This window comes from Porcisia hertigi, chromosome 20, assembly GCF_017918235.1.
Source record: "Porcisia hertigi strain C119 chromosome 20, whole genome shotgun sequence".
Lineage (NCBI taxonomy): Eukaryota > Euglenozoa > Kinetoplastea > Trypanosomatida > Trypanosomatidae > Porcisia > Porcisia hertigi.
This window is the reverse complement of record NC_090579.1, coordinates 319,185-341,939: the sequence shown is the minus strand read 5'-3', so window position 1 is coordinate 341,939 and position 22,755 is coordinate 319,185. Positions and strand designations below refer to the sequence as shown.

General features: G+C 57.3%; 6 protein-coding genes across 6 annotated transcripts; all 6 read right to left on the bottom strand.

Annotated features, from left to right (window-relative positions):
- Positions 1-471: 471 nt before the first annotated feature.
- On the bottom strand, positions 472-5,199 carry JKF63_05952 (uncharacterized protein; the record flags this gene model as incomplete). Its single annotated transcript, XM_067901905.1, has 1 exon — positions 472-5,199. The coding sequence occupies one exon, from the start codon at positions 5,197-5,199 to the stop codon at positions 472-474; it is 4,728 nt and encodes a 1,575-aa protein (XP_067757611.1).
- Positions 5,200-5,873: 674 nt separating this feature from the next.
- Positions 5,874-6,725, bottom strand: JKF63_05951 (uncharacterized protein; the record flags this gene model as incomplete). The annotated part of the gene is made up of 1 exon (XM_067901904.1): positions 5,874-6,725. The coding sequence occupies one exon, from the start codon at positions 6,723-6,725 to the stop codon at positions 5,874-5,876; it is 852 nt and encodes a 283-aa protein (XP_067757610.1).
- A 434-nt stretch (positions 6,726-7,159) lies between these two features.
- JKF63_05950 (uncharacterized protein) lies at positions 7,160-7,981 on the bottom strand (the record flags this gene model as incomplete). The annotated part of the gene is made up of 1 exon (XM_067901903.1): positions 7,160-7,981. One exon carries the CDS (start codon positions 7,979-7,981, stop codon positions 7,160-7,162), a length of 822 nt encoding a protein of 273 aa, XP_067757609.1.
- Positions 7,982-8,288: 307 nt separating this feature from the next.
- On the bottom strand, positions 8,289-9,296 carry JKF63_05949 (uncharacterized protein; the record flags this gene model as incomplete). The annotated part of the gene is made up of 1 exon (XM_067901902.1): positions 8,289-9,296. The coding sequence occupies one exon, from the start codon at positions 9,294-9,296 to the stop codon at positions 8,289-8,291; it is 1,008 nt and encodes a 335-aa protein (XP_067757608.1).
- Positions 9,297-10,374: 1,078 nt separating this feature from the next.
- Positions 10,375-12,591, bottom strand: JKF63_05948 (uncharacterized protein; the record flags this gene model as incomplete). The annotated part of the gene is made up of 1 exon (XM_067901901.1): positions 10,375-12,591. The coding sequence occupies one exon, from the start codon at positions 12,589-12,591 to the stop codon at positions 10,375-10,377; it is 2,217 nt and encodes a 738-aa protein (XP_067757607.1).
- Positions 12,592-21,218: 8,627 nt separating this feature from the next.
- On the bottom strand, positions 21,219-22,289 carry JKF63_05947 (uncharacterized protein; the record flags this gene model as incomplete). Its single annotated transcript, XM_067901900.1, has 1 exon — positions 21,219-22,289. One exon carries the CDS (start codon positions 22,287-22,289, stop codon positions 21,219-21,221), a length of 1,071 nt encoding a protein of 356 aa, XP_067757606.1.
- Between the last annotated feature and the right edge of the window lie 466 nt (positions 22,290-22,755).

Sequence of the window (22,755 nt, the reverse complement as noted above, 5' to 3'; positions counted from 1 at the left end):
GGAGGTGAAAAAAAAAGCGAGTGTGCACCTCTTATCATCAGCGCTCTATATCTGCACTACTGTCATCTTCGATACTCGACCTCTCCTCTTCCATGCATGCGTGGTTGCAGAAACATCGTGCACTACAGAAGTGTTGCAGGCTTAAAAACAGAGCCGAGGTCTTCGATTTTTTTAAAGTACATTTTTTTTGTTTACCTTCATATAATTGCGTTGAGGACAGGAGCACCCAGCATGGAGGACTGGCACAGGAGACTCTAGCCAACATTTTTTTTGGGGGGAGAGAGGGTCGGGGCAGTGGAGGTGTGAAAGCAAAAACCAAAAATGTGTATGTGAGGTTGTCGTCGGCCGACACGTGTGCATCTCTGTATGGGGATGTGTGTGGATAGATCGGAAAGGTGGGAGCCATGATGCCGCGCGAGAAGACACATGCACAGAGAGAGAGAGAGAGAACCACGTCTACTCCAACGCGCATTACTTCGAGACGCTATCGTAGCTACGCAGCGTTGGAAGCAAGCTCTGCCGGAGGCCGCTACTACGAAAGATCTGCTGATGGAGCAAGGCAAGGCCGATTGCGCGCGGCTGCTGCACGAACCGTCGTTGCTGCCGACGCTTCGCAATCCACTTCTGATAGGTGGCCTTCTGGTCTGCAGTGAGATCATGCCATGACGATGCGCGGCGATCGATGCGCGAGGAGGACGAAGCGGCTCTGTCGAGGTCGACGACATCCGGTGTGTTGACGTCCATCTTGAGGAGCTCTCGCACGAGCATCCCAGGATACACTCCGGTCGGGAGACGCAAACGTAGCTGCAATACACTTCCATGGTGCCGCGGTAGCCACGACGGCGCCGGTGGCGTTCGACGGCGGCGTGCCAGCTGCTGCTTCGTCTCCGAGCTGGATACCAATGAGTTCCCGACTGATGACGGCGCCAGCAGCAGCTTCGAAGTCCCGTTCCAGCGCCGCTGGTGACGGTAGCTGGCGGCCGTCCTGGACGCCACTGTTGTCAGTCGGCCGGCACCTCTGCTGGAGTCGTTTCTCCGTGGAGCCTCGGTTCCGATCGGTGCCACGCGACGTGATTTCCCCCCGGCGGCGCCGCCGGAGGGTCTGTCCACCGCCTCCTCATCCTCCACAGACATGCCTGACTCCACATTCAGCAGCGGTGGCGCAGCTCGTCCGCTGGCCAGGGTAACTGCACCAGATGTTGAGGGGGATATCCACGCCGGTTCCGCATCGGCAGCGAGACTCGTTCTTGCCAGCTGCACCGTGTCGAGTGCTCGAATCTGCGCTTGGGTGGACTGGCCCCATCTCTGGTACGGGTCACCTACGATTCCCTTGAGAAGTCGCCACTGCATCGTGTCGGTGTTTGGACGCACAAGCGCATGTCGGTAGGACGCACAGATGGTGAGGCCGAGCGGATTGCCGCTGCAGGCGCGCAAATCAGGTCTCATATCTATCCCATCCAGTCCAGGTTCCGCTTGAAGGGAAGCATTGCCGGCACCAAAGAGGCCCCCTTGACTCTCACCACGCACGTGGAGTGCCTCTGTGCTCAGTGTGCGAGAGCCCAGTTCCTCCTCCATCAGCGCGAAAGTGGATGTGAGATTGTAGTACGGAGACAGGGGTGCACCGCTAGAGGACACGACATCCGCTGACGCCTTCACATTCGCTGGCCCCCATCCGTGACGCGTGAGCGGCGACGGTTTGAAGCAGCGCCACTGTCGAGACTCGGGGTCGAACGGCAGCCCATATCGCTGCAACGTCACCACATACAAGTCCTCCGTGTGGTTCTGTGGTAGGCGGATGTCAGCGCCAGGCAGCGGCAGGGCCAGGTCCCAGACCGAGAACACGCCACGCTCGATTTCACCACGGGAGGCGTAGACAAACGGTGAGCCCATCGCTCCATCTTCGCTGTGGCTCTCGTGCGAGACGGCAGCCGTGACCCCGCCTGCTCTCACAATGTCGCCGGGAAGAAGCGTGAACGTACCGTAGCGCTGAAGCCGTTGGTTGACAATGTCGTTCCAGACGAAGCTCAGAAACTCTTGAATAAGCATCGCACACGCGCGCGGCCCAATGACACGCAGAAACGCCTCTGCGCAAGGATCCTCGATACCGCCACTGAGAGCCGCATCGATGGAAGCGGTATCCTTGTGCAGACCGACCGCTGCTCCAGATGCGCGCGACCGGCCTTCTCCACGGCCTCGCGCAGGCGCTGCGACTAGTGCACACCATTCAGGTTCCCGGTTGCCAAGGCCATGCCCATTAACAAGGTTATCATCATCCTCGAGCAAGGCGGACGCCTGCAGTGCGTTGTACAGAACCTGATGCATCGGTGTTCCATGTTCGGCAACGGAGCGGCGCGTCCCGGAGCGCAATAAATCAGGCAGGCGAACCCCACCGTACCCTTGGAGAGCCTGCATGCGGGGAAACGCCTGTCCGGTGCGTCGCCGCTCTGCCCCCAGCGCGGCATCGATGTAGAATTGTTGCACCAAAATGTGCGCTGCCGCCTTGTACTCACCCTTCAGCAAGTGGAGCCCGGGGTGCATGTTCATGCGAGTGTAGGTGGCGAAGCGCTGCGGCCCGTAGTAGTTGATAAAACCCTTGGATACAACGGACGTTACGGCAGGGGTGACCAAAGGAAGGTGTTTATCTGGAATACGTCGCAGGTTGAGAAGGTATTCGTACCCCATACAGTCACCGGCACGCAGGTCGTGTCGAGCGCTTTCCGCCTCCATGTCGGTGCAGAGGTACTCGAAAAGCTTCTCTGGCGCCAACCCAGGAGTTGCTGCGGCCGCTGCTGTCTCCGCCTTCGCGTTCGCTGCCCGCTTCATCTTTTTCTTGCCACTCTTCTTCCGCTTCCGCCTGCCCGACGCGGTGCTGCCATCCTCTCCATTGTGGTTCCAGTTTGCCGCGGTTGCTTCGCTGCCAGCCTCGCCATCCCCTGGTGCGAGGCGGCGGTTCAGCAAGGCGAGGTGTTCATTGATGCGAGGTGGCAGAGACTTCGACGATTGACTGAGAGCGTCTGCTGCATCGACGCGATCGTGGTAAATGACTTTGATATCGGAGAGCCGGTAGTAGTTCTCTTTCCAAAACTGGCGCTCATCATCCGTGACGACTGCGAAGCTGTCGGTCGCCAGCGTAAGCGTCTGCGAGCGTGAGTGACGGCTGCACGATGTGGGTTCGCCTATCTTATCTCCAACAGCAGAGGCGGACGGGGCGTTGTGGCCAATAAGGCGTTCTTGGGTGGTGGGCGCGTTTACAGTGCGGAACGAGAGATTCTTTGGAAGTGACCACGTCATTGCCTGGTCACGCTGGTCACCGCGTGCTGGAGGAGTTGCAGAAGCCGTGGAGGAGGGCAGGGACCTATCAGTGAAGTAGCTGCCGGCTTCATCACGGAGCGCAGCCGCCAGTGCCTCAACGTGAGCACGACAGCTGCCACGAATACGAATTCGCTGAAACGAGTGCGTGCCGTTTTCCAGCGTCCCCGCATGGGAAACGACGACTTTCGGCTCGTACAGGAGCGGAGTAATCCTGTCTGGAGCCTGTGTAATGCTGGAGCCCGATTTAGTCTCGCTCTCCTCCATTTGAGCTGCCAACGCATCAAGGGCACCAAGCCGCTGCATCTCCATCTGCTCTTGCTGCATATCCGCCAATGTGGACACAATGTCCTCGACGACCATGTTGTGTGGCAGGCCTTTGCGCTCCAGCGTGCACTCTACAACAACAAAATCCGCTGGGATAGGCAGGTACTGCCTGCGCGCTTTGCCCACAACACCCGCCGCTGCAAAGGCCGCGGGACTACTGAAGTTCAAAGTACGAGCAACGCTTGCAGTCGCTACGAGTGGCCCCGCAGACACCTCGGCGTTCCTGGCGGCCTCCAGCTTTTTCAGCTCGGAGATGTATGCTTCGTTGCCTTCCCATTCCTGCTGCCGACTGATAGAAACATAGAGGTAGTCGAGGTCGCCATGAACGTGGAGGTCTTTGACAAGGTGACCCCATGCTCGCCAGACCGAGCTGACAGAGGCACGCATGCGATCAACCGAGGGATTTTCGTCTGAGTCCTCCGCACTAAACACCACTCCAGTAACCGTGGATACCTTAGTCATTATTTTTCGAATCCAAGGGATGCGTACTTCACCACGATCCCGTGAAAAATCGTAAATGTTGTAGAGATCCCGTTCCTCCTCGCCTGACGCGGCCAGAAGCAGTGTGGTGGAGGTAGGTATTGGCTCGTGCTGCTGCATCATGGCCCTACCGATAAAAGAGCGCAGCATACGGACACCGTTTCGACCAATGGTTTTCTCTAGTTGAAATAACTCAGAGGAAAAGTAGATCTTCACTTCTACATGGGGCAACCGCTGCGAGGATGACGACGACGATGTCCTATCAGGCGCCACAAACTTGGCGATGTGGAACGGAAATTCCTCCGTAAGCTCCTCACTGGCGACAATGCCACCGGCAATCCACAAGGAGTAAGAGATATCACCTTCAGGGGCTGGGACAGTGAAAGTGCCGCTTTTGAAAGCCTGCATCTCGGCTGTGTCTTTGCGACCGAACAACGTCACCGCCATTTCAACTGGCTCAAGCAAATGCGATGAGGAAGACAGGCTCTTGTAGCTTTTTGAGCTGGATTCGGTAACCTCACCAATAAGTCGATTTACGACGGATGACTGATGTTCCTTTGACAAGAGCGCCCCGCTTTGGCGCCGGCCCCGAAACTCCGAGAGCACATTTTCCATTATGAGTTGGAGAGTTGAGGCCAGTGTTTTCAGGATCAGTGCCTTTGACGTCCGGAAGGCATCCTGCTCTCGTTTTATTTTTGGTGACATGCTTCCTAAAGTGGTCATCGCACTGCTGTGGCTGAGGCCCGCTTCATCTTTGGTGCGCGCTGCACGACTTTCCTCAAGGACAGGGTCGTCGTCATCCCACATTTCTCTGATTACATAGTCATCTGGGGAGCCCTTCAGATACGCCTGAAAGCCTGGCACACTCGGCTTCGTGAAGCGACTGATGTGGCACTTGCGCTCCGGGGCGAGCCCGTTGCGCTGCCGTTGTGCGACTTGCAGCTCGTGGTAGATACCTTGATTATACCGCTCATGCGCCACACGAAGAATTCTACGTGACTCTGGCGTGTCAAATTTGCTCTGCGCATCCTCAAGACTGAGTCCCAGAATTAGACGCCGCAATGACCATCTCGAGCTATGCATGTTATATGTACCCTTTCCATGTACGTGGGAGACAAGAGTCGAAAGCGTCAATAGTTGTATTACAGTTCTATGCTGCCCACGCACTGATTTGCCCGAAAAGGCCAGAAGCGCTGCGCGTGGTCTCCGATGCTAATTGCAAGGAGAGTTGATTCTCAAGGCCTTTTTCTTCTGCCGCTGCGATTAAATATAAATAGAGAGAGAGGGAGAACGGAGATGTGAGTCAAATTTGGGCGGGAGTTACACGCCGACCACCTCTCGTCTTCTGTGAATATAGTAAAAGAAAGTATGACATCAACAACACAGGGAGCGGCAGGGAAGAGTACGAAGTCGGCGTTAAGAGAGAGAGAGAAAAAAAAAAGCACCCTTTTACGTTCTGCCACCAGTGTGCAGTTTGCTGTGGCAAAGGCCCCTCGACAGGCAGTAATGGTGCATCGCAAGCCTGTTTTTGAGGAACGGAATGCTCCTCATCGCTTTTTTTTTCCCACCACAGTCTGGTCAGATTATAATGTGACTCAAGCAGCTTTGTAGCTGCTAGTGTTGAGCGGCACAGAGAGAGAGAGAGAGCTCTTAGGGAGGGTGTCATTATTGTACACCATCAACGAAAGAGGAGGTTAAAAAAAAAAAAAGAGGGACTCATGTCAGAAAAAAAAATGGAGCACTTCTGTGAGACAGAATCACTGCCGGAGCGCCTGGCGTGTATCACTAAAGCCGTAGATGTCACTGTAATGGATTCCTATTCGACTCACAGCGTCTTCAAGTCCCATTTCCTTAAAGAAAAAGTCCTTCATTTTGCCGTCTGGACCAACCAAATAAATGGCACTGCTGTGGTCAAACTGATAGGTGTCATCAATTTTCGGTGCTGCAACCCCGGCTGCACTGCGTGCATCGCGCTCCTCATCGGTCTCGTCCACAGACGAGTAGTAGACTCTCCAGGCGCGGGCAGCTGTCTCCACCTCCTCCTGTGTCCCACACAGCCCCCGGACACGCGGATCGTATTTGCGCACAAACTGTTCGACCACCTCTGGTGTGTCGCGAATAAAGTCGATACTAAGGAAAACAGCCTGAAGCTTCTTTTCTTCAGCGGCCAGCTTTGGGTCAGAGCCGTATTTGACATCACAGGCTTGCATGACCTCGGAGATAAACTTTAGTGTGCTGGGGCAGATCTCAGCACACTTGGAAAAGCCAAAGTATAAAAGTGTCCACTGGTTCTGAAAGAGTTCACTATTGGTCGTGTACTTCCCGGACCGACTCTCCCGCAATCGAAACGGGCCACCAAGCTGTGTCTTGGGCGTCAGGGATACAGACCGCGTTGATTGAAAGTCCGGTGCGAGCTCTGGCTCCTCTAATTTTCGATTTTCGTACCAGGTCATAACGGAGACCGAAATTGGAAAGACAGAGGCACCGAGTACGAGCCCCCAGAACTCTGCCCGGGTCCGTGATCCGTACTTCCACCGCGTGTACCATGGTCTTTCTGTGACTAAAGATCGCATAAACAGGCAACGTGATAGCTTTCGAAGGGTTCGCATTTTCCCCCCCCGGATGTAGGGGGATTCGTATCCTCCGTTGGTGTTAGTGAAAAGGAACGCTAGGGAGCTCGAAGAGAGAGCTTTTGTCTGGGATAAGAGAGGAGGCGTGAGGGAATGGTGGGAGGCGCAGTGTAACACGTAGAGGGACAGTGGTAAATGACTTTCAGTGCTACTAATCACACTATCTCAAGCATCGAAGAGGCAGCAGACATCCGGAGAGGAGGAGTGTGCATCAGTGCCTCCTTTTGTTTCCAGGTGGGTCCGAGAGAGTGGCGGGGGAGCTTCGCAGAGGGCAGTACCGTTCAGGAAGTGAAGAATAACTGGATACGCTTGCGGCTTTGGCCAAGGAAAAAAAAAAGAGGCACAGTCATTTTTATTTTGTCGTTGTATTGACCTGAAATCAAAGCGGCTACTAGAGTGAGGCTCTTGGAAACCTAATTCTGAAGCGCTTCGTGTGGCGACACGAACAGCACCTCAGTGGCGCCCTCCAGCGCTTCTTCCCACAGCACAACGGACAGAATGTGAGGAGGATCACCGGGAAGCATAAAAGATGAGCAACTCCATGCTTGCATCTTGTTACCATGCAGTGAGACCATCAGGCGGTGCTTTGGTGCAGTGTGGATGGAACCAGGTTCTATGTCTGACACGACTGAAACGTTCTCGAGCTTGACAGGATCAAGGCAGATATCATGCATTTGCAATTTCCTCGAGATTCCCAGGCCGAGGGCTTTCAGCACGCCTTCTTTAAGGGTCCAAAACAACGCAAAGAGAGTGGGCCATTTGCTTCGCGGCAGCGATTCTGCTCGTGTAAGCTCGTTTGGTGACAACAAAAGCGAAAAAGGTAATGTGTCTTGTGAATGTACAGGTGCAACATCAACTCCGAGTGAGGCGGTGGGGGAGCGGGCGCAGCACACCCACTTGGCTACGTGTGTGACGCTGAAATTTCCATTTCGATACGCTGCTGTGAGGGGCTTGCCGTATGCTGAGATAGGTATATACGCTTCTCTTTTGCAAGTCCGACGCTCGGCTTGGGTATTGTTGGGGCTGGTCAGTTCGCGCAGGAGGAGATGTCTCGCCAACAGGCGCGCTTTGTTTTCTGGGGTGGGAAACGGTGATCCGTTGCGCTTGCTGAGGAGCCCTGCCGACTCGACTGCGCGCCGGACTTGGTCCTCTTTGTGCAGCTGCTCAGTGGCGCCGCTGAACTCTTCCGGCGTCGGCCCCCAGGCTTCGGCATCTGCGACGAGGAGTTTCGCCATGCGTTCTTGCGGGGGAGAGAGAGGGGGGGGGGTGGGGCGGGTTGGTTGGGGTTGGGGGGCCAGTGGCGCTGGGCCAGGAGCGGGCTGCCCGGGGCGGAGTGCGGCCGGGGTGTTCGTGTGCGCACGGCCCCCCCCCCCTCTGTGGGGGTGGGGCCAGGGGCGTAGGAGGCTGGCCGCGCATGGCGTTTCAAGTTTGCCTCGCGGGGTGTTTTCCGTGAGTGGGGTATGATGGGGGCATAAACGCATTGTGCGCGGCAGAATGAAAATGGCGCGTGGGCATCAAGCAATCACAGGCACTAGTGTGTCCTCAGTGCGGGTCCGCGTATTGGGTGGTGGGGTTCTCCAGCGGGCGGCCGAGTTCGTGGAGGCGCCTGGCCCACAAGCGGGAGAGCAGCGCGCAAAACTTCAGTGTGTCGAGCTTTGGTGGCAATTCGCCGATGAGGTTGAACTCTCGCTTTCGCACGACATCAGTGCAGGGGGCGTCTTGCATCGTGTCGCTCCTACTCTTCACCGTTTCTGGAGCGGATTTCTCTGGTCGCTTCACGGCGACAGTGTGAAGGTCTACAAACTGCAACACCATGCTGAGTCGTACCGTGAACACCTGCAGGGCCGTCGGTGCCACAACACCGTTGGGGATCCCTTGTATAAAGGGTGTGGTCGTACCATTCTGGTTGAGGAAGATGGAGGGCAGAAGGGATGCTACATCCGTGAAGAGGACACGCTCTTTTATGTAGTCGGGCTCATCCTGGGCGCTTCCCTTGTCTTTGGGGCGGTTGGCGTTGGCATCGGATTTCGTGGCCGTGTCGGCAGGCGGCTCCACCTCTGGTATGCGGGAGCAAAAGTACAACCCACAATTTGTGGCAAAAAGGGAACCGAGGCGAAGCTCACCGCCGCTGACGATAGAGCACTGGCAGCTCACCATCACAGTGCTCGATTCCTCCGCAGGGTTAAGCTCGAGCTGGCGGGAAAAGGCGTTGAGAAAGTCGGCCTGGCGCGTCTGCGCCAGGTTTTTGGAAGTATAGTTCACCACGTGCCTCCACGCACGTCCCAGCCAGGTAGCTTTCTCGAGGCGAGACGCACTGCTGCCGCCCTTGTTTTCGCGCATCACCTCGGCATCGGGGTCCAACTGGTTCTCGGCCAGCATGAGTACTGCCTCAAAGATGTCGTTAGTGCCGTCGCTAGGGGACGGCGCCGTGCGGTACGTCAGCGCAGCAACTCGGCGAAAGTGAGGCGCGTCCATCGGTGCATCTTCGACTGCCACCGGCGGCGTTGGTGCGGGTGGTGTCGTCGGCGTGGCCCCAGCTGAGGACGACATGATCCTGTAACACAGCTACGTATGTATGTATGAAGGTGCACGTGCCGCATCGCGCGTTGGCGCTGGCACGCCGAAGGGAGGGAGGGGGGGGGGAGGGCAAAGAGCGACACCAATTAGAGCGCAGAAGGGTTCGGGGGACATCGGTGCAGGATGAACCGAGTCTCCAGAAAACAGGTTAGGTGTGGCAAACAGCGAGTGAAGGATGTGCACTGCAGAAAAAAACTGCTCGTTCGGTCTCGCTGCCTAGGCAATGAAAGAGTTCCACCATCAGAGTTCCTACCTCCCCCTTCCCCAGCAGTGGAGTTGCGCTTTCATTTTGTTTTTTTCTTCCGCTGTGGAGGCGATATACGGACATCGTCCACATCAGCGAATTCGACATTTGCAGCGACTAAGTCGCGTGGCATGAAACACACACACACACACACACACACACACACACACACACACACACACAGGCACAAACACCATGAGATATTCGGGGAGCATGAGGTTTCTCATATATGTATACGGCTGTGTGTGTGCATATTTTGTTGACGGCATTTGATGTGGGGCGCACGTCAAACACACGAAAATACAGGCAAGAAAAAAGTGGGGTGAGGAACAGGAGGAACGCACTACGGTGCACACAGACGCACATTTCCTTTGGTTTGGTTTGGCTCCCTCACTGCCCCCCCCCCCCTTCAGTTCTGGTTAACCAGCACGAGAACCATCAGGAGACAACCCGTGCGGGTGCTTCGTCTGGAAACGGACACGCACACAGGCGCGCGCGGTCGCGGAGCCGCAGCCTGAAGTCAGAGGGAGATTTTCTCAGCATCCTTGGCAAGCACCAGCAAGAGGAGAGCTGAGAGGGTGCGGGGGAGTGGGCTACGCGTTCGGCAGATGGGGTTTCTGCTTGAGTGGCTACCTGAGAGGGGGGCCGGCGGGCAGGGAAGAGGGAGGGGCCCATTAAAGGCAGATTTGCGAAACTGCGTTGAGAATGGGACACACCCCCATGCAGTTGTGCCTGAAGACCCCCCTCCCCCCCCCCCCAAAAAAAAAACCAACCCAACCCAACATGCGCTCAGCCTCCTCCGCATTTCTAGTACTCTCCAACGGACTCCTTGGCGCTCGACATGGACTGGTACGTGATGAGCGGCCGTCCGCTGCTCTTTTGCTCCGATGCCATCTCCAACAGCAGCATCAGCTGCTTCATCGGGATGTCGTGCAACATCAGGCTCAAGCAGCTCTCCATGTCCTGCTGAGAAGCGAAGGCGAGACCAAGTCCCTCGCACACCTTCGGAATTGCTGACACAGGAACGTTGGGCAGGTGTAGCTTCACCGAAAAGCACGCCCCCAGCTCCAGGCTGTCCATGATATCGTATTGCGCTGTGGTACCCACCACCAGCAGCTTCTTCCCCTCTGGCGGCGGACGCTTGATGAGCACCAGGAGGGCTTGCAGTAGCGTGTTGCTGTAGCGTCCACCAAGCTGCGAGAAATCAATGAGGCGCTCAAGGTCGTCAAGGATGATACAGCTGGCTGGCGACTTGTATGCGTCTTCAAAGGCCTTGCGAAGGATATTCACTCGTTGCATCTCGCCGTAGCCCACCATATCCTCCGAAGACACCACCTTGACAAAAGGAAACTCAGCCATCTCTGCGAGGTAGGCGCTGACCGCTGACTTGCCGCTGCCAGGGGCACCGTCGATGAGCACCGCAAGGGAGTCGATACGCTTGCCGGCGGCGCTGAGCTGATGGGTGTAGCGCATACACCGCGACTTGACCACCTGCCAGGACTCACCGTAGTCGATGATGCCACCACGTCGCAGGTTCGCGCACTCTTCCTTTGCCTTGCCGAACGCCGGGGTTACCTCTTCTACCGCCTTCATGAAATCATTGCGCGTGACAAGTACGTTCGTGTCGTCGACCATCTTGTCAGGGTGATCGAGATCAATGTGGCGGTTAAACGCATTTGACGTCGCGTCACGCACGACGCCCTCGATCTCGGCACCAGAGTAGTTCTTTGTGATTTTGCCCAGTTCCTCCAGGTCGACTTCGGTTGACATGATGTTGTTGTCTCGCATGCCGCGCGTGTGGATGCGGAAGATCTCGACGCGTCCCGGCTCATCCGGCAAGCCGATCTCCACATGCACCTCAAAGCGCCCCGGACGCAAGATCGCCTCATCGATCAAGTCCAGTCGGTTCGTCATACCGATTAAAAGAACATTGTTCAGCGAGTTCACACCGTCGATCTTGGACAAGAGCTGGTTGACAACGTTGTCGTTCACACCAGTGGAGTCTCGAACAGCACCTCGTTGTTTGCAGATCGCATCGAACTCGTCAAATATAATGAGATGCAAGCGCGACTGATCACCCTTTTCGGCTTGCTCCTTCTCTGCGTCTACAAAAAGCTTGCGGATGTTCTCCTCAGTACCGCCGACAAACTTGTTGAAGACCTCCGGTCCGTTCACGATCTTGGGTTCGTGGCAGTTCAGGACTTCCCCTATTTTACGAGCAATGAGGGTTTTGCCTGTCCCAGGAGGACCAAACAGCAGCACACCCTTGACATGCTTCAAGCCGAGCTTTTTAATGAAGGACGGTTTCAGCATCCGACTCGCGAATGCGCGGCGGAAGACCTGGCCGAACTCTGCCCGCAGGCCGCCAATGCCCAGGCTCTCTAGGTTGAAGTTGCGGACGAGCTGCGGTTGCTGTGCATCCATCTGCGCCTCCGACACGTTCATGAGGGCAATGCCGCTGGACTCGTTCGCGGTGATAATCACCTGTGTCACACCGCGGGAAAAGCGACCCATGTCCAGACTGGCGACGGACGCCTGGCTTGACTCCATCAGCTCCGTCGCCATCACGGTCGCGCGCATGCGCTCACCAGAGTCCATGACGATGGCCAGTTGCTGTGCGACGCGGAAGTACTGACCACTGTACATTTTCTCCATGTAGGCGATGCAAGCTTGACAGTCAAGCGTCATCGTCTGCCGGGATGAGATGGGCTCCACCTGAATCTTCAGGATTTTCATGTCGGGTACTTTGGCAGGAAAGGGTAGCAACTCTGCTGTGCTGTGCGCACCAGTGGATACGCCAAGAAGACGACGCTGGATGCTGTTCATTGCTACCGATCCAGGCGCCACGCTGTCGTTGCGGCATAGCGTGAAGGGGAAACCCTGTACCAGCACCACGAAAGAGTTCCCCGCGGCTGCCATCTGCGAACCCGCCACATCCGAGAAGTCACGCGAGTTCAGAAATATGCAGTTGGTTTTCGTGTCATTGTCCGTTGGCACGGCACACACGTTGTAGTAACGGCTCATGGGTATGCGCGCACTCACTAGAGGTGGCCAAGAAAAGATGGAGTGCGTATATGTGTGAGTTATGCGTGGATGCTCGTCGCTGACGTGATGCGAGGGAGGACAAAAGTGGAGGGTGACACACACCAACAGCAGAAGGGATAAAAAATATAAGGAAGTACAGGTAAAGTTGTGCGTGCGATAGCCAGTAGGGGAGAGATGCGCAGAGGCAGCGCACCACAGCGACAGGACACAGGGTGCTGAGCGAAGGTGTCAGATGTCGGAGTTCTTTACTGGGAGAGAAGAGACCGCGAGGTTCGATGGTTTGGGGTGACTCACAGAAGTGTCTAGAGCTGCTTGTTAGTCATCTTTGCGTTCCACAGGTTTGGGTGAGTTGTAGTAGATATGTGTATGTGAGGGGTGGGGATGGGGAGGCTCTCTTGGACGGTCTGACGTAATCCTTTCCCATCCGTTTTTCTCGAGCGTACACAGACGCAGAGACTTTCCCCGTATTTGTACTTGCGGGTCCGTGCGTGGCAGAGGAGAGGGCACTAGAGTCGCGCTTACCCGTCAAACATAGTTTTAGAGAACGCCTGATCGCTGACTTCTACCAGTCACACGATGGTCAGCGGCGACTGCTAGTCAGTGAGGAAGCAAAAGAGGTGTGAGGTCATCAAAAGGGGTTGTCAGACGAGTTGTTCGTCGTATACCTAGTTCATCACGCAGTCGCATTACGCAGGGCAAGCATTCTACAGTCCCACATGTCACCCCATCAGCCCTGGTATTAGGTTCGAAGGCAAGACTGATGTCACACACCGCAGTGCGAATGCGGTGTCCTTGAAGAGATGCCACGTTCATCATTTGGGGGAGGGAGGGAGGAGGGGCAGAGAGGCGGGGGGGCGCGGACGTGCTCAGACACGCGTCCAGACGCACACGTGCTCAGACACGCGCCCAGACGCACACGCACGGGTCAGTAGATTTGATGAATGGATTGGGTTACTCAAAGTGTGTCATGTCACCACGCCAGCGCCGTGCGCTGGCGCTCGACAAGAGATTCCCTGCTTTGGTGTCTCATCACACACGTGCGTGGAGGCGCGCATGCACACAGCCTCGGTCATAACAGCATCTCCCCTCTCCCGGGCCCCGGCCCCGCCCATCCATCACGCAGCGCTTCATTGCATAGTTGACAGTTTTATCGACTCGTCGCCGCAGAGGGCTCGGACTCATTACATCAGAAGCTCGTTTGTGTAGTAATCCTGCAGCGACACACGTGACCGGAGTGGAGTGGAGTGGGTGGGTAGGGAGAGGCGGGGGACACGGGGCACTCACAACAAGCGAGGCTGGCAGCAGCGCTGCTATGCGCTCACCCAAACAGACGCAGAGAGACAGACAGACAGACACACACGGGCACGGTCATTAGGATGTTTTTATACAGCCTCGTGCACACCGCGCCTCGTCAGAGGGCAGCGGTGGCACTCTGCGGAGGACAAGTTCATCCAAGTGTTGAATCATGTGCCACTGATAAGGGAGGGAGGGAGGGGGGGCGGGCAGGGCGGGTGCGAGAGAGCGGCGCACCCTGTCAGCGGCGACTGCTAGTCAGTGAGGAAGCAAAAGAGGTGTGAGGTCATCAAAAGGGGTTGTCAGACGAGTTGTTCGTCGTATACCTAGTTCATCACGCAGTCGCATTACGCAGGGCAAGCATTCCACAGTCCCACATGTCACCCCATCAGCCCTGGTATTAGGTTCGAAGGCAAGACTGATGTCACACACCGCAGTGCGAATGCGGTGTCCTTGGAGAGATGCCACGTTCATCATTTGGGGGAGGAAGGGAGGAGGGGCAGAGAGGCGGGGGGGCGCGGACGTGCTCAGACACGCGTCCAGACGCACACGTGCTCAGACACGCGCCCAGACGCACACGCACGGGTCAGTAGATTTGATGAATGGATTGGGTTACTCAAAGTGTGTCATGTCACCACGCCAGCGCCGTGCGCTGGCGCTCGACAAGAGATTCCCTGCTTTGGTGTCTCATCACACACGTGCGTGGAGGCGCGCATGCACACAGCCTCGGTCATAACAGCATCTCCCCTCTCCCGGGCCCCGGCCCCGCCCATCCATCACGCAGCGCTTCATTGCATAGTTGACAGTTTTATCGACTCGTCGCCGCAGAGGGCTCGGACTCATTACATCAGAAGCTCGTTTGTGTAGTAATCCTGCAGCGACACACGTGACCGGAGTGGAGTGGAGTGGGTGGGTAGGGAGAGGCGGGGGACACGGGGCACTCACAACAAGCGAGGCTGGCAGCAGCGCTGCTATGCGCTCACCCAAACAGACGCAGAGAGACAGACAGACAGACACACACGGGCACGGTCATTAGGATGTTTTTATACAGCCTCGTGCACACCGCGCCTCGTCAGAGGGCAGCGGTGGCACTCTGCGGAGGACAAGTTCATCCAAGTGTTGAATCATGTGCCACTGATAAGGGAGGGAGGGAGGGGGGCGGGCAGGGCGGGTGCGAGAGAGCGGCGCACCCTGTCAGCGGCGACTGCTAGTCAGTGAGGAAGCAAAAGAGGTGTGAGGTCATCAAAAGGGGTTGTCAGACGAGTTGTTCGTCGTATACCTAGTTCATCACGCAGTCGCATTACGCAGGGCAAGCATTCCACAGTCCCACATGTCACCCCATCAGCCCTGGTATTAGGTTCGAAGGCAAGACTGATGTCACACACCGCAGTGCGAATGCGGTGTCCTTGGAGAGATGCCACGTTCATCATTTGGGGGAGGAAGGGAGGAGGGGCAGAGAGGCGGGGGAGGGGGCGCGGACGTGCTCAGACACGCGCCCAGACGCACACGCACGGGTCAGTAGATTTGATGAATGGATTGGGTTACTCAAAGTGTGTCATGTCACCACGCCAGCGCCGTGCGCTGGCGCTCGACAAGAGATTCCCTGCTTTGGTGTCTCATCACACACGTGCGTGGAGGCGCGCATGCACACAGCCTCGGTCATAACAGCATCTCCCTCTCCCGGGCCCCGGCCCCGCCCATCCATCACGCAGCGCTTCATTGCATAGTTGACAGTTTTATCGACTCGTCGCCGCAGAGGGCTCGGACTCATTACATCAGAAGCTCGTTTGTGTAGTAATCCTGCAGCGACACACGTGACCGGAGTGGAGTGGAGTGGGTGGGTAGGGAGAGGCGGGGGACACGGGGCACTCACAACAAGCGAGGCTGGCAGCAGCGCTGCTATGCGCTCACCCAAACAGACGCAGAGAGACAGACAGACAGACACACACGGGCACGGTCATTAGGATGTTTTTATACAGCCTCGTGCACACCGCGCCTCGTCAGAGGGCAGCGGTGGCACTCTGCGGAGGACAAGTTCATCCAAGTGTTGAATCATGTGCCACTGATAAGGGAGGGAGGGAGGGAGGGGGGCGGGCAGGGCGGGTGCGAGAGAGCGGCGCACCCTGTCAGCGGCGACTGCTAGTCAGTGAGGAAGCAAAAGAGGTGTGAGGTCATCAAAAGGGGTTGTCAGACGAGTTGTTCGTCGTATACCTAGTTCATCACGCAGTCGCATTACGCAGGGCAAGCATTCCACAGTCCCACATGTCACCCCATCAGCCCTGGTATTAGGTTCGAAGGCAAGACTGATGTCACACACCGCAGTGCGAATGCGGTGTCCTTGGAGAGATGCCACGTTCATCATTTGGGGGAGGAAGGGAGGAGGGGCAGAGAGGCGGGGGGAGGGGGGGCGCGGACGTGCTCAGACACGCGCCCAGACGCACACGCACGGGTCAGTAGATTTGATGAATGGATTGGGTTACTCAAAGTGTGTCATGTCACCACGCCAGCGCCGTGCGCTGGCGCTCGACAAGAGATTCCCTGCTTTGGTGTCTCATCACACACGTGCGTGGAGGCGCGCATGCACACAGCCTCGGTCATAACAGCATCTCCCCTCTCCCGGGCCCCGGCCCCGCCCATCCATCACGCAGCGCTTCATTGCATAGTTGACAGTTTTATCGACTCGTCGCCGCAGAGGGCTCGGACTCATTACATCAGAAGCTCGTTTGTGTAGTAATCCTGCAGCGACACACGTGACCGGAGTGGAGTGGAGTGGGTGGGTAGGGAGAGGCGGGGGACACGGGGCACTCACAACAAGCGAGGCTGGCAGCAGCGCTGCTATGCGCTCACCCAAACAGACGCAGAGAGACAGACAGACAGACACACACGGGCACGGTCATTAGGATGTTTTTATACAGCCTCGTGCACACCGCGCCTCGTCAGAGGGCAGCGGTGGCACTCTGCGGAGGACAAGTTCATCCAAGTGTTGAATCATGTGCCACTGATAAGGGAGGGAGGGAGGGGGGCGGGCAGGGCGGGTGCGAGAGAGCGGCGCACCCTGTCAGCGGCGACTGCTAGTCAGTGAGGAAGCAAAAGAGGTGTGAGGTCATCAAAAGGGGTTGTCAGACGAGTTGTTCGTCGTATACCTAGTTCATCACGCAGTCGCATTACGCAGGGCAAGCATTCCACAGTCCCACATGTCACCCCATCAGCCCTGGTATTAGGTTCGAAGGCAAGACTGATGTCACACACCGCAGTGCGAATGCGGTGTCCTTGGAGAGATGCCACGTTCATCATTTGGGGGAGGAAGGGAGGAGGGGCAGAGAGGCGGGGGGAGGGGGGGCGCGGACGTGCTCAGACACGCGCCCAGACGCACACGTGCTCAGACACGCGCCCAGACGCACACGCACGGGTCAGTAGATTTGATGAATGGATTGGGTTACTCAAAGTGTGTCATGTCACCACGCCAGCGCCGTGCGCTGGCGCTCGACAAGAGATTCCCTGCTTTGGTGTCTCATCACACACGTGCGTGGAGGCGCGCATGCACACAGCCTCGGTCATAACAGCATCTCCCCTCTCCCGGGCCCCGCCCATCCATCACGCAGCGCTTCATTGCATAGTTGACAGTTTTATCGACTCGTCGCCGCAGAGGGCTCGGACTCATTACATCAGAAGCTCGTTTGTGTAGTAATCCTGCAGCGACACACGTGACCGGAGTGGAGTGGAGTGGGTGGGTAGGGAGAGGCGGGGGACACGGGGCACTCACAACAAGCGAGGCTGGCAGCAGCGCTGCTATGCGCTCACCCAAACAGACGCAGAGAGACAGACAGACAGACACACACGGGCACGGTCATTAGGATGTTTTTATACAGCCTCGTGCACACCGCGCCTCGTCAGAGGGCAGCGGTGGCACTCTGCGGAGGACAAGTTCATCCAAGTGTTGAATCATGTGCCACTGATAAGGGAGGGAGGGAGGGGGGGGGGCGGGCAGGGCGGGTGCGAGAGAGCGGCGCACCCTGTCAGCGGCGACTGCTAGTCAGTGAGGAAGCAAAAGAGGTGTGAGGTCATCAAAAGGGGTTGTCAGACGAGTTGTTCGTCGTATACCTAGTTCATCACGCAGTCGCATTACGCAGGGCAAGCATTCCACAGTCCCACATGTCACCCCATCAGCCCTGGTATTAGGTTCGAAGGCAAGACTGATGTCACACACCGCAGTGCGAATGCGGTGTCCTTGGAGAGATGCCACGTTCATCATTTGGGGGAGGAAGGGAGGAGGGGCAGAGAGGCGGGGGGAGGGGGGGCGCGGACGTGCTCAGACACGCGCCCAGACGCACACGTGCTCAGACACGCGCCCAGACGCACACGTGCTCAGACACGCGCCCAGACGCACACGCACGGGTCAGTAGATTTGATGAATGGATTGGGTTACTCAAAGTGTGTCATGTCACCACGCCAGCGCCGTGCGCTGGCGCTCGACAAGAGATTCCCTGCTTTGGTGTCTCATCACACACGTGCGTGGAGGCGCGCATGCACACAGCCTCGGTCATAACAGCATCTCCCCTCTCCCGGGCCCCGCCCATCCATCACGCAGCGCTTCATTGCATAGTTGACAGTTTTATCGACTCGTCGCCGCAGAGGGCTCGGACTCATTACATCAGAAGCTCGTTTGTGTAGTAATCCTGCAGCGACACACGTGACCGGAGTGGAGTGGAGTGGGTGGGTAGGGAGAGGCGGGGGACACGGGGCACTCACAACAAGCGAGGCTGGCAGCAGCGCTGCTATGCGCTCACCCAAACAGACGCAGAGAGACAGACAGACAGACACACACGGGCACGGTCATTAGGATGTTTTTATACAGCCTCGTGCACACCGCGCCTCGTCAGAGGGCAGCGGTGGCACTCTGCGGAGGACAAGTTCATCCAAGTGTTGAATCATGTGCCACTGATAAGGGAGGGAGGGAGGGGGGCGGGCAGGGCGGGTGCGAGAGAGCGGCGCACCCTGTCAGCGGCGACTGCTAGTCAGTGAGGAAGCAAAAGAGGTGTGAGGTCATCAAAAGGGGTTGTCAGACGAGTTGTTCGTCGTATACCTAGTTCATCACGCAGTCGCATTACGCAGGGCAAGCATTCCACAGTCCCACATGTCACCCCATCAGCCCTGGTATTAGGTTCGAAGGCAAGACTGATGTCACACACCGCAGTGCGAATGCGGTGTCCTTGGAGAGATGCCACGTTCATCATTTGGGGGAGGGAGGGAGGAGGGGCAGAGAGGCGGGGGAGGGGGCGCGGACGTGCTCAGACACGCGCCCAGACGCACACGTGCTCAGACACGCGCCCAGACGCACACGCACGGGTCAGTAGATTTGATGAATGGATTGGGTTACTCAAAGTGTGTCATGTCACCACGCCAGCGCCGTGCGCTGGCGCTCGACAAGAGATTCCCTGCTTTGGTGTCTCATCACACACGTGCGTGGAGGCGCGCATGCACACAGCCTCGGTCATAACAGCATCTCCCCTCTCCCGGGCCCCGCCCATCCATCACGCAGCGCTTCATTGCATAGTTGACAGTTTTATCGACTCGTCGCCGCAGAGGGCTCGGACTCATTACATCAGAAGCTCGTTTGTGTAGTAATCCTGCAGCGACACACGTGACCGGAGTGGAGTGGAGTGGGTGGGTAGGGAGAGGCGGGGGACACGGGGCACTCACAACAAGCGAGGCTGGCAGCAGCGCTGCTATGCGCTCACCCAAACAGACGCAGAGAGACAGACAGACAGACAGACACACACGGGCACGGTCATTAGGATGTTTTTATACAGCCTCGTGCACACCGCGCCTCGTCAGAGGGCAGCGGTGGCACTCTGCGGAGGACAAGTTCATCCAAGTGTTGAATCATGTGCCACTGATAAGGGAGGGAGGGAGGGGGGGGGGCGGGCAGGGCGGGTGCGAGAGAGCGGCGCACCCTGTCAGCGGCGACTGCTAGTCAGTGAGGAAGCAAAAGAGGTGTGAGGTCATCAAAAGGGGTTGTCAGACGAGTTGTTCGTCGTATACCTAGTTCATCACGCAGTCGCATTACGCAGGGCAAGCGTTCTACAGTCCCACATGTCACCCCATCAGCCCTGGTATTAGGTTCGAAGGCAAGACTGATGTCACACACCGCAGTGCGAATGCGGTGTCCTTGGAGAGATGCCACGTTCATCATTTGGGGGAGGAAGGGAGGAGGGGCAGAGAGGCGGGGGGGGGGGGCGCGGACGTGCTCAGACACGCGCCCAGACGCACACGCACGGGTCAGTAGATTTGATGAATGGATTGGGTTACTCAAAGTGTGTCATGTCACCACGCCAGCGCCGTGCGCTGGCGCTCGACAAGAGATTCCCTGCTTTGGTGTCTCATCACACACGTGCGTGGAGGCGCGCATGCACACAGCCTCGGTCATAACAGCATCTCCCCTCTCCCGGGCCCCGGCCCCGCCCATCCATCACGCAGCGCTTCATTGCATAGTTGACAGTTTTATCGACTCGTCGCCGCAGAGGGCTCGGACTCATTACATCAGAAGCTCGTTTGTGTAGTAATCCTGCAGCGACACACGTGGCCGGAGTGGAGTGGAGTGGAGTGGGTAGGGAGAGGCGGGGGGGGGGGGAAGAGGCGAGAGGGTGGTGGTAGCGGTGGTGTTCGAGTGGGAGGCGGTAGGGGGAGGATGGGTTGCATCGAGAAGAGGCGCAGGGTTGTGTGTTCATGCCGGGGTACGGCGGTGTGCGTTAGGGTTTGTGGGCCAGGAGGTGTGTAGGATCACTGTTGTATGGGTTCTATGCGGTGCCGGGCACGCTGGGTTACTTTGTCTTGGCAAGTCCACCTTACACGAGACCGTAGAGAAGGGGGTTGGGAAAGGGGGAGGAGATGTGGAGGTAAAGTGTGCGTGTGCGTGTGGGTGTGGGTGTGTGTGACGGGTTCGGGGCGGGGGGGGGGGGGGGGGGGGAAGGGGCACTGGCTGAAGACCGTGGTGATCGTGCGCAGCGATCGCGAAGCGTGAATCTTGTAGTACATGTAAGTTCGGAGTGAGGCGGGCGTCCGGCTTTGTTTGTCTTTCCTTCTGTCTACCAAGACGAGTTCTGAGGACGATACGAATCGAGTCAAGAGAAAAAGCGATTTTTTTACTGCGCCTCTTCGCACGAGGTGCCTTGTCCTCTGTCGGCGCTGTTGAAGAATGAGTACACGTCGACATGTTGATATAGCAGCCCTGGACAGCAGGGACGGGGCGCACACATACAACATACACACACACACACATACAGGCGGTGTGTTGGAGCCTATCAGGAAGTTTGTTAATCCTCTCCCTTGCTGCGTAGTTGCTTGTCTCTCTGTTCCATTAGCATTGCCAGCTGTGCTTTCGCCACCTCCAGTTGACCCTCGAAGCCCTTCGCCTCTTTCAGGAGTGACAGTGCTGCGTTTTTGTTTCCAGCATGGAGGGCAGTCAGTGAGTTCTGTTTGCGTGTCGCGATGAGGTCTTCGTGCTCAGCAATTTTTCTTTGTTGGTCCTCTATTTGGACCCGGAGCGGGGTTTCATGTTCGTCCATAATCTCCTGGATTTTCGCCTCGATCTCCTTCGCCTTCTTCAACTCCTCCAGGGCTGCCGGTTTGTCGTCGTGCTCGCGCAGGTACACGAGGGACCGCTGCTTGTGCATAGCAACCTCTTCTTGGAGAGCCTCGATTTTCTTTTGGAACTCCTCTTCGAGCTCCTCGTCCAGGTTGTCGAGCCCTTGCATCAGCTCCTCGTTGGCGTAGTCAGAGCTGTGGATAGACACATTCGCAAGCGCCTCATCGTCTATCTCTTCAAGATCACCACCACCGTTAGGATGGCAGCCGCGGTTGGCAGCCTCGAGAGCCGCCATTGTCGAGGCCTCAGAGCCCAACATGTTGGCGGGGTTGATGTCCAGTGTGTTTAGATCCTCCTCAACGTCGGGGTTGTTTTGCATGAAAGTTTTGAACGCGGCCAGCTGTGCGCTTATTTGCGCCTCGATTTGCATCGCCTCCGCCTGCGCGTGCCGGAGATCCGCATCATCGGCGTCGCTAGTGCCGCCGCCACCACCGTCACCTCCCAATACCCGATCAAAAGGCGCGTCGGGCTCAGTTCGCTTCTGCTGAGACACCACCACGGCGTGCGGGGCATCTTTTTTCCGCTTTCGCTCCGCCGCGTTCGCCTCGCGGGTGGAGGCCTTTTCCTCCCGCTTCGCCCGCCATTGCTCTTTCAGCGTTGGCTTGCGCTGTTGCGCCTGCCCTGTAGATTGCAGCGGTTTCTCCATCTCCAGCTGTTTGAGCTGCTGTCGCCGTTGCTTTGGTGTAGGGCGCGTCGGCCTCTCGGTGCGAGGCTTCTGTGTGGGTGCGCTTTGTCCCATGTATCTGCAGTTCAGGGAAACTGTAGAGTCGACTTTGTGTGTATGGCGGTAGTGTGCGTGTGTGTGTGTGTGTGTGTGTGTGGGTGCGTGCGTGAGTTGCAAGGGGTGGGGGGGGGAAGGTGGGGAACACTCGTGAGGTGGTGGTGGTCAATATCTGTAACGAGTTGAGAGTTGGGCATGTGTGTGCGCGTGCATGTGGCCGGCAAAGATGTGCCCAGGCCACCGTGCGAGTGGGATGAAGAAGAGAGACACCTCGATCAAAGGTGGACCGTCTCCCCTCCTTTTCTCCTCCAAAAAGTTCATCACCTCCATCCGCGCAATGTTGAGTGCGTACCTCGGGGCTTTGAGCGCCTCGGACGCCGAGGTCAAGGAGGGGAGGGGGGGGGCGGATGGAGGGAGAGGGGTGTGGTGGTGGGAGCACTGAGGTGCCGCGAAGTAGAGGGCTTGTCCGTGCTTGCACTTGTAG